The sequence below is a fragment of the Sinocyclocheilus grahami genome, unplaced genomic scaffold, assembly GCF_001515645.1.
Source record: "Sinocyclocheilus grahami isolate Dianchi unplaced genomic scaffold, SAMN03320097.WGS_v1.1 scaffold384.1, whole genome shotgun sequence".
NCBI lineage: Eukaryota > Metazoa > Chordata > Actinopteri > Cypriniformes > Cyprinidae > Sinocyclocheilus > Sinocyclocheilus grahami.
The window spans coordinates 147,822-158,884 of NW_015505563.1; the positions used below are offsets into that span (position 1 = coordinate 147,822).

Genomic DNA, 11,063 nt, shown 5'->3' on the forward strand with positions numbered 1-11,063 from the left:
TTCTACCTTTGCTGAATAAAAGTATCAATTTCTTTAAAATTCCCAAACTCCGGAATGGCAGTGCATCAAGGTTTCCTAAAAAATAATAAGCTGTTTGTAACATTGACAATATTACATCTTTTAGAATAATTTCTGAAAGATCATGTATGGAGATAGAATGCACGGGACGCGATTCACAAATAAATGCCAGGCAAAGTTGTGGTTGTGACATAAATATGTAGTTGTGAATGTTTTTTTTATTTGCAAATCTCATTTTATTTATGAATTTAATTAATGTTTGTGAAACTTTGATTTATTTGTGGATCTCATTCCATTTATTTGTCAATGTGTTTAATGTTTGTTCATCTCTTTACATTTAGCTATGGATCGTAATCTATTTATTTAGAATTAAGCAACAATTCTATCTCCATAATCATGTGAGACTGAAGACTGTAGTAATGGCTTTTTTTCTATCACATGAAAAAATTACATGTATTTATTTATAATTACATTCTAAAACAATATTTCAACAGAAAATCATTATTGTAGTAATAATTCACTTTTTCACAACTTTTAAAAGATGTGGGTTAGGTGTTTCATTTCTTAAAGTTAAAACAAACCAACATGACGAATATTAAGACAAAGCCTTTTATTAGATTTTTTAAATTGTAGACTAAGTACATACAAAAGATGAGATCTTTCTTGTTCCTGGAAAACTGAATTTAGCAGCATAGCTATTCACAGATTTAACTGTAAGCAAACAATGCTCTGATTGTACAGAAGCTTAGTCTAAAGCCACAAACAGTGAGGGCTTGCAAGGTCAAAAATAACAACAGCATTTGGTTTGGCCCTCCAGGAGCTTCCAAGTATGTAAATACAGCTGTCATTTAAAAAACATTATAATTTCTCTACTAAATAATAAGCTGTGGAGACTGGTATTACTTGCACATATTTAAACTTTTATGAGGCTTGGCTACATGATTAATGTAGTGTGGGGAAGGTAAGTAACATTAAAACACCAATCTATGAAGCTATTTGACCTAATCGCACTTGTAATCAGACCTACTGTATTTGTAACTCATATTGTGCATTTTTGGCCAGCGGCTTAATACTTTGGCCTACCAGAGTAAACAAAGTCTGGGTACTCCAAGTATAGTTTCACTCCTCCTGCTATCATGATTCATGTTAATACAAACATCACCCTGTTGCAACTACAAAACTCATGACATACAGGTTTAATCTACAAAACTAAAAAAAGAGAGAACTGTAAACCACTTAGCATCTAAATATGATTAGTAAGACGTAATGCAACAGCATCAAATGTAAAAAAGTTAGAGATAAGAACACAAGGATAAGTTCATCAACAAGCCCGTCTTTAGCTGTCCAAGGCTTGAGAACATTGAGACGCATTGCAACATAACATCCAGCAGGTGGCCCCATTGTATGTGGCGTTCATGCAAAAAGTGCCACGTCTCCAATGCTATAGATAGAGACACAAACACACACCCCTCATTTCACTATTCAGTTCATATTTGCACATTAAACCTTTGGCGGTTTTAACGAATATGGGCCATCTCTTCTAAGAAGGGTGTCTTCATGCAGCCAGTGCAGAGCTGGTCCATCCAGAGGGGGGCTTCGTGCTGCAAGGGCGTTCGGCGAGGGTAAAAGGTGTATGAGAGGTCGTAGTTCAGCAGGCAGCTGATAGAGGCCATGTAGAGGTCTGAGAAACGGCACAGGCGGCGGGAAAAGTAGGTGGGGTTGTGGCAGGTACGGAATATGCTGCCAAAGTGAGGGTTGAAGAGGTTCTTGGTGACTGCCCTGTAAAAGGAAATTGGGAGACGAGTTACAATGGCTATAGTCCTTGATCTGTTCATCAAGCGAGTTCAAGAATTTGTCTTTTTGTCTGGTTTTACTCACCGTAGCTCCTCTCTCTCTTTCAGCCACTCCTGCAGAACCTCCTTGGACTCAGGCTCCCGATACATCTGAAAATCAAGACGGAAATAAGTCACTTGTCCAAAGAAAATGTTTTTTTTTTCTTCTGCAGATCAACAGGGAAAACTTTTGGAAGATGACCTTACATACACACACATATATATACACACACACACACACACACATATATATATACACACGCACACACACACACACACACATATATATATATAATATAATATAATATAATATAAACTATCATTCAAAAGTTTTAGGGTAAATAAGATTTTTTTTTTTTGGAAGAAAATAATATTTTTATTCAGCAAGTGATACTAAAAACACTTTTAATGTTACAAAATATTTCTTTTTGAAATAAATATTCTTTTGAACTTTCTATTTATATAAAAAAAATCCTGAAAATAAAACCATCACATTTGCACAAAAATATTAGGTAGCACAATTGTTTTAAACATTGATAATAAGAATTGTTTAAGCACCAAATTAGCATATTAAAGATTTCATATTTACAATCGCAGGAATAAATCACATTCTAAATTATATTCAAACAGAAAACAGTCTGAAATTGTAATATTTCACAATATCACATATTTTCCTGTACTTGTATTTTTTTTATCAAATAAAAACAACCTTGGTGAGCATGAAAACTGATCACTTCAGGTGATACAGATATGGATTTTATAGTAACAATGTCTGTTTAAATTTTAAATTTTATTCCTTTTCATCCAAAACCCAAATTCTATAGCATTTTGAGAGGCTTAAATTTTAGTGTAGCACAATTTAAAACGATTATCACCCAAAACCTTGACAGAATATGGGGTCGAATGCATTCTGGATTACGTACACAGAAAAACCGATCACACCAAACTTTTCTTACATAGAGATCTAATTTTAGAGAAGAACACTCAATTCAGATCAATGTAAAGCGAATGGACCGCTGCCAAACCTATCAGATCATTCCTATGCAACCACATACTGTAGAAGCACATGTAATGCAGATGTGTTTATTTTGCTCTCATTTGTTCTCTAGAAACTCACTTACAGATATACTGTAATATTTAGATATACTGAGATATTTTTTAAATTAAGAAAATGAAGAAAGTTTGAATAATTATAATAAAAGTTTTTTTTTACTTTAACATGAAATTGAATTAAAAAGTAGACATTCATCAGGATAAATATTTTTCTATTCTAAACAGGAAGAGTGTACCTGCATGCGCTCCAGCAGTCCGGTGAGCGCCTGCAACCACGTGAGACTTTGAGCGTACTGCTCAGTGTTCACCACCTTCGTCTCTACCTCAAGTTCAGGCACGATCGCTCCCGTCCTCCACCCATGACGCAGCATCAGGTCCTAAAATGCCAGGACAGGATGTTTAGACTATGAGCCACTTCAAGAACCTTTTAACATTTACTGTTACTGTTTGACTCTGTAAACCAGTGATTATGAAAACTACAGGCTGAGATTTACTTCCACTGTTGTTGGAATCACTGAGCTGAAAGAGTAAAAACAAAAGGAAGAGACATATGCGCAACAAATGTGAACAAAACAGAAGCATGATGATGACTCACTGCCAAGTCACTGTAGAGATGATCTCCAAAATAGAAAACCTTGGATCCTCGCCATCCTGTTAGCTTCAGAAAATCCACAAGGTTTCCCTGAAACAAAGCAAAACAATGGCAGTTTTATTAGCCAGCTGCTACTATTGCGACTGATTTGTAATTTCTAGGTTTTGAACTAGAAATTACAACACGCTGCACCCCCACCCCCAGTCGGGCTTAGCCTCGGTTCTGGTCAGCCAAGTCTGTTTGTACACGCCTGACACCACTAAACTGTGTTCAATTGATTTTCCATTCAGTTTGAAGTTGACCTTGACACTTTCTTTTCTACTTTTTCCAAATGAAAGTGCCTAATTAAGTGGATAAATCATTCTACAATTAACAGACACTCAGTGCTGAGCTGGAAAGATTTGGGTCTATTCTCACAGGGACAGGAAAATGTTAACCATGTAAACTTTAAAATAACATGTTTTTGCACGTTGAGAACTTATAAATGTCCCAGTAATTCTGAAAATATTTCACCAGATGTATTTGTAATCTCTGACTTAATTCAGACTCAGAGATGAGTAAGCATTAATGATGTACCAACTAAAAGCTTCTCCTCTGCCTGTATTGCTCATAATCATCTTACCCGAATAAACAGACATGATGCAGGGCAAAACAAATCTGTGTTACCTGTTTATAGATCTGTCCCTTATCCAGACTCTTGATTCTATCCCACTGTAAGTCTCCATTGCTGTCCAAACGTCTAAATGGTCTGGAAAATTAAGAGATAGAGATGCTTTAAATCACTGCAAAGTGGCAAGTAATAAAACGAAAAACACTCATGCTGGAGAAAATAAAACGTTATTGGGAACCAATACATTACTGTTTATTATCCATTAAAGTCTGGGGTCAGTCTTTTTTTAAAAACAAACAAATACTTTTATTTGGCAAGGATGGTAAATTGATCATAAGTGACAAAGATATTTATAATGTCATAAAATACTTCTTTCAAACAAATGCTTTTGTTTTGAACTTTCCATTAATCAAAGAATACTGAAACTTTATCACCAATTCCACAACAATATTAAACACTACTACGGTTTTCAACATTGATAATAATAATAATAAATGCTTCTTGAGTACAAAATCAGCATATCAGAATGATTTCTGAAGGATCATTGACACTGAAGACTAGAGTAACGGCTGCTGGAAATTCAGCTTTGCAATCACAGGAATAAATGTAATTTAAAAGTGTATTATAACAAAACTTAAGATTTTACAATATTACAGTTGTAGTTTTTTTTAATCAAATAAATGCAGTAGGGGTGTCCCCGACTAAGGATTTTCATAGTCGAATCGGAATTTTCGAATCTTGCCGATATTCGACCGATAGTCGAATCATATGTTTTGGGGGCGGGGCAAAATACATTACTAAGAGTCAAGTTAGACATTCAACAATCATAATTACGTTAACACACAGGTAAAATGTGTAACGGACGCCTCGCAGATACAAACGGGGGAAATAATGTTTTATGTTTTGATTAAAAGATAGTTAACATTAAACGTCAGCGAAACCCTAAGAATTCACAACATTTTTTACAATAGTGCTCTCATTATAACGTTATGTATATGACAGTAGTTATTAATGTTCTGCATTTCTGTTTTGAGCTGCGCGTCCTGAAGATGACCAGTAGAATGAAGTATTTGATAGCAGGTTTTTAATCAATGTGATTTAACTCATCATTTATCTCATATAGAATACACTTCCTTATTTATACAACATAACGTATATATTACGACTTATAGGCTATCCGCACAAAATGCCCCGAATGCACAAATGTGTCCGCGCGGCTCTGAATGAACTCCTTCACACAACAACTTGCAGAAACACAGCAACGAAACTCTAAAAATTCAGCGTTTTATTATAATAGTGTTCTCATTATAATTGTTATGTATATGACAGTCCCAGTCATAGTTATTAATATTCTGCATTGTTGTTTGTCCTGCTCATGCTGCGCACTGAAGAGATAATCTGCAGCGCAAATCAACCAAATGCATCTTATATGAGATAAATAATATATACACATATACCGGCTGAAATGTTTTTAAATCACTTGTACCCTATACCTGATTGAAAAAATCCAGTCTTTCACTATGCCTGTGTCAATTTGAGTCTTGTTAAAGATTTAAATCCCTGCCGCCAAGATGCTCCTCTGTTGGTCACGGATTATGGAAAGTGAAACTTAAATCTATAGGGGTGGTTGGATTTATTCACGTACGTTAAAGTATTTATTTGAAGCTTCTTTCTTTTCAGATTCTTATTTACAGCATTATTTTAATAGGCTGCATATTAACTTATTGGGAGAAAACCAGTAGTTCTATGTGAAATCAGACATTTGAGCGCCCCCATATAGCCAAAATGGCTTGATCATAACACCCCGCGAATATTCGACTGTAGGATTGGTAGTTGAATCAGGCTCCTCTTATCGAAGCATCGAATCTTCGACTATTCGGGGTCACCCCTAAAATGCAGCCTTAAATAATATTATATATTATGAATCACCTCTTTTAAAGTGCGCAATGAAACATTTGAAAGCAGACCTCTCAAATGACTGTAAATTATATATTTTCCATTAACAATAAAGCAGACTTACTTTAAGCAGTCATTAAAAAAATGAGGTTTGTCAGCTTGAACAATGACAACGTCAAAGAAGTCCCTCCACTCCTTTCCAACCATGTACTTCATGCCTTTATCACTGAAAAAATACCGGGGGGAAAAGCATAATTACATAACAATAACAGTGCAAAAATAATAAATAAAAACATATAAGATAATGTTTAAACTTATGACTATGTGAGAAAATGATCTGGGACCAGAAATAATTAGGGGTTCAAAATAAATGATCATTGTTTTAAATACATGTACTTTTTTTCAAAATTGTATGGAGAAGTTCTGAGTTGTACTTTGAGATCCTTTATGAATGAATCTGCTGAATATAATAAAACAGAAAAGAAACTCACACAAAGCTGAAGGGGCTGTTGGTAATCAGGAAAAGCTTCTTCCCATGACTGGCCAGCCGGTGCAACACAGCGTATGTTTCGTCTCCTCTGAGAATGTATTTCTCTGGGGACCGAATAAGGAAGGAAAAGGGGCCACAAAAGGAAGAAAAATGAGGGCCTTTTAAAACCAAGTCTATTCTATTCTGACTAAAACCAAATCAGTCATTTTTGCAGACTATGATGAATGTAAAACAGAATCTGATCAAATCTATTTTCCTGTTTGCCTACAAAGTGTTTATACTGCAATGGAAAATCTGTGATAAGGATTTGCAGGTTGCCTGCTTGTCCGCAGGGATCCAACAAACATTAAAACCAAAGATTAGACTGTGCTAGCCCAACAGAACTGCTTGCTTCAAATCTCATTCTCCAGAGAGGTCTGATTATGCAACCGTCTGCTCTGAAAACAAAAGACTGCTTTCCACACATATACACACCACATATACACAATGCACAGACTGGGTCGGGAGAGTCAACTTCAAGTCTGGTTGTCATTAGCTTCAGGTTTCAATAACATGATCTTTACTTGGCTCAGCACAAATCTTACTTTATCTAAGTTTTTAAACCATTTTTGTGCCACATGTTTGGGTAATGCACATAGTAATATTGGTTCATACTCACCAAGATCTTGCATGATCCATTTGTACATGTAACCCTTGATATGCACCATTCCAATTGCATCCTGAAAAGACAGAATTCGTCCATTAATTCAGTGCTCATATTTCTCAAACTATAAGAGTTTAACAAACTCTAACAGGAATCTTCGTGAACCAGTGCTTAAAATGTGCAGTAGGAGATCTTGGAAAATGCTAACTTTAGCCATATATCACTAAAGGGCAAACGTCCCACCCTCCCTGCAAATTGCAGTCCAAAGCCATGCCCACTAAAGGCCAGACGACCAGAGACAACATTACTACAATAAATCATGTGTTATTCACCAGTGAGAAAAATTCATAGTACAGTTAAAAGTACTACAATGCCAGGAAGGAAGGTCAGGTTGTTGATGCTTGCCCATGGCTTAGCCTTCCCCTGGCCACAGGTCTGGAATTAACGCGGGCTTGGGGCAAAAATGCCACCAAATTGGACAAATATACCCCTGTACAATTAAACTAAATATATTAAGGATGTCATGAATAAAGCGAAAATGAAATGAAAAATGTAAAGACCGGCAATAGATCTGCTAATGATGCATCAAATTATGTGTTTTTACAGCGTTCTGCATTATATCCAATCACACACGATTCTGTTGAGCTTATGAATGCAATGGCCAATCAGAGGTGTTCAGATGAGTCATCGCTGAAACTCCCGAGTTGTGTTGAGTGTGCACACGCTGACTGAATTCTAAACTCTCGCGAATTCTCTCATCATAAACAACAGTGGAAATGTACCTACGATGTAAGAGATTCTTTTGACATTGTAGGCAGCTTTATTGATTATAACGGGGGAGTTTTTGAGCATGCTTAAACTCGCGCTAGACTGAAGTCAGTCATCATGTTCTTTGATAATGTAATGTTCTTGTTCTTTGCTTGCTTTTTGTATATCATTTTTGTGCTGTTTGAATAACCGTGGAAATGAAAGCGTTATAATTAGAAACTTACAATGTTTTTATAAAATTATATTTGACACCCATAGGCCTATCTGGTACAACAGTAATGAATAAGTAAAGCTTCTTTATATGAAAATTACATGCCTTCTCTCAGAGAAGATGAAAGACTGTTGGTCTATTACGAGGAAATTGCAGGTCATATATTTTAATTATCCTTTTAATGCAAAACCTCACACAAACAAAAAAAAAACGTTTAATGTCATTTGAGATGAAGTAATCATTCGCAGCTGCCAAGAGAGTCATCTCAGGGATGGAGAACACATCCATAAACTGCTTCATTTTGGGACCCTGGAACAAATGATAATAAAATGCATGAGTCCTATGTATTTTACAACAGTAATGAATAAGTAAAGCTTCTTTATATGAAAATTACATGCCTTCTCTCAGAGAAGTTGAAAGACTGTTGGTCTATTACGAGGAAATTGCAGGTCATATATTTTAATTATCCTTTTAGTGCAAAACTTCACACAAACAAAAAAAAAACGTTTTCCAGTATTTAACAAAAAAAATTCCAGAGCCATGAATGTGCATGACCATATCAGTCATTAAATAAATTCTGAACGAATCTTCAATGCAGTGGTTCTCAACTGATTTTAAATTGGACATTAAATGGCAATCTAACAGACTGCTAAAAATTTAGTCAAAAAAGTAACCGTATATGTCCATAAAAATCAAACATTATAACAAAATAATAATAATAATTACAAAAACGTTAATCTTTTTTACTACCATAAACTGCAAGGCTTTGACATAAAAATCATAGCCTGTACAATTTAACAGGACAGTTGTGGATGTACCTTTTTTCCCCAACAAAGTTTGAATTTTTTATGTTTTCACTACTTTCTGTAAACTCATCAGAACCACTACTCTAATGAATCATTCATACAGATTTGCAAACCACTTTAAACATTTGAATAAAAATAAATAAATAATAATAATGTTGTTCACAAGTCAGACAATACTAGGCAAGCAAGTTTTATTGCATCCAAAAGCAATAGGTAGCTAACGAAACATTTAGAAACAGAGCATAACCAGAAAAATCCTCATTAAATATCTGACTTTTTCTAGTATGCAAAACACCATTTTATAAATCCCTGATACATTTGTGTTTCCCATGACCTTAGACTTTCTAAGGGACCGTTCACACAGAATGCGTTTTGCATTCCACTGCACTGCTTTCCATTATTTTTCTATGTAAACATACGCTGGGTATACAGACCCGTTTGACCGTTGCGTTGTCTGTTGTTGCATTTGTTTTTTGCAGCGTTTTAAAATCGTCGTGCTATTGTTAAAAGTTCAACTTTAAAGTCCCCGTGAACCGGAAGTTGCTGCCGACTTTATTCCAGTGGCAACATATTTCCTACTGAAATGGAATATTAAATAGAGGGCATGCTTTTATTTTTGCTCTCCTCCTCGGTCTCTCGCTCATAGCAACCTAATGGTTGGAGGGTTGTTTTTAATGATATTCTGCCCAACTTCATCAGAGATTTTGATTAAAGATTACCAGGACAAATATTTTTTTTCAGCAGATTGACTTGCAAGGATTAATTGTTCACATCAAGACTTTCAATGTGGGCTAATAAAGTCATTTTTGATTTCATGCGGACTTTAAACGTGTCCAAACGTTTTTTTTCTTTAATTTAACCCATTCCACAGCCCCGCCTCTCGCGGTTTTAATCGCAAAAACGCGTTCCGTGTGAATAGACCACAAGTGTTTATGTACTAGTTATGTATTTTACTAAATAATAAAGCTTGGTAATTATAATTATTTGGTTTAATAACAATGAAATATGCAAATCAACAGGTTTATATGGCATTAAGTTGGATGTCTTTCTCGGACCTTGTAGTGCTGGACGAGAAACTCTCGCGCCTTGTTGTATATCATCTCGTCCAGCGCGCTGGAATAGAGCGCGAGCGTGTAATCATAGTCAAAGCCGTAGATGTCCACCTCTTCCAGATTCACCTCATTGTTTGCATAGATGGTGGAAGGGTTCAAAAGATTGCACACCCCAGGAGGAATCAAATCTGTGGGGCGGCAAAGGGAGATTTGAGGTTTACTATTACACATTTAAAAGCATGATATGTTTTAATTAAATACTGTTTCTTCTGTGCATAAATAAGGCAATAATGAAAAACCATGTCTCTAACACCTGAAATAGTTGTGAACAAAATGTCGATCAAGCACCGGACATGTGAATGGCAGGTGGCAGTTGTTTACAAAATGTCCAGAGGCCATGCAGCGCCTCTTTGGAACGGAGGAAAAGTGGACAAACATGTTTTGCCATGAGTGAAGAGATTACAGAAAATCACATATGAAAACGCAAATTAAATCAACATACCGTGCACGAGCCGTTTCATCTCATTGTATCTCGCCCACAAGTAGGTTTTATTGTTGATCTGTGGGGCCGTGGATGAGAAAGCCCTGCCAGATTTGTTAAGAGATTCTTCGCCTCTATTTTTGCCCACGATCTGGTGTCTGTGTGATGTGACTGCGGCTGCAACAGGGTTATGATTAGCTGCTAAATTTCTCGTCGGCCCACAGTTGTGTCCATCTTTGCAGCAGTTCTGTCCGTTCATTGTTGCACCAGCCGAGGCGAAGCTTCCACAAGCAAAAGCAGGAATATTCAATCCTGCGCACAGCGAAACTCTGCAAGTGGTGCTTCTTTGCCACATTGCGTTACTTAAACTGCCTATTTTTTTGCAAGCCATGTCTAAACTATACTAACAAAGTTGTTTACTTCTTTCATTCGTACTTGCCCAGCGTGTTAAGTAAGATCGCTTCTGTGGGAACTGATACAGCTTCGCTGAGGGCATCGTTGGGCGGGCGCAAGCTGTCTTATTAACCAATCAAATGCCAGACTTATAATGATTGACAGTTCGTTAAACCAATAAGAGGTGTATTCTGCTGCGTCACTTATCTAGGGGTTTG

At 36.1% G+C, this 11,063-nt stretch overlaps 1 protein-coding gene across 1 annotated transcript; it reads right to left on the reverse strand.

The window, feature by feature from the left end:
- Positions 1-613: 613 nt before the first annotated feature.
- nt5dc2 (5'-nucleotidase domain containing 2) lies at positions 614-10,952 on the reverse strand. The gene is made up of 10 exons (XM_016231122.1): positions 10,474-10,952; positions 9,960-10,159; positions 7,150-7,234; positions 6,493-6,595; positions 6,126-6,227; positions 4,162-4,243; positions 3,499-3,585; positions 3,140-3,280; positions 1,897-1,961; positions 614-1,797 (listed from the first exon to the last, which is right to left on the reverse strand). Exons 1-10 carry the CDS (start codon positions 10,841-10,843, stop codon positions 1,536-1,538), a joined length of 1,497 nt encoding a protein of 498 aa, XP_016086608.1. The 5' UTR covers positions 10,844-10,952; the 3' UTR covers positions 614-1,535.
- Between the last annotated feature and the right edge of the window lie 111 nt (positions 10,953-11,063).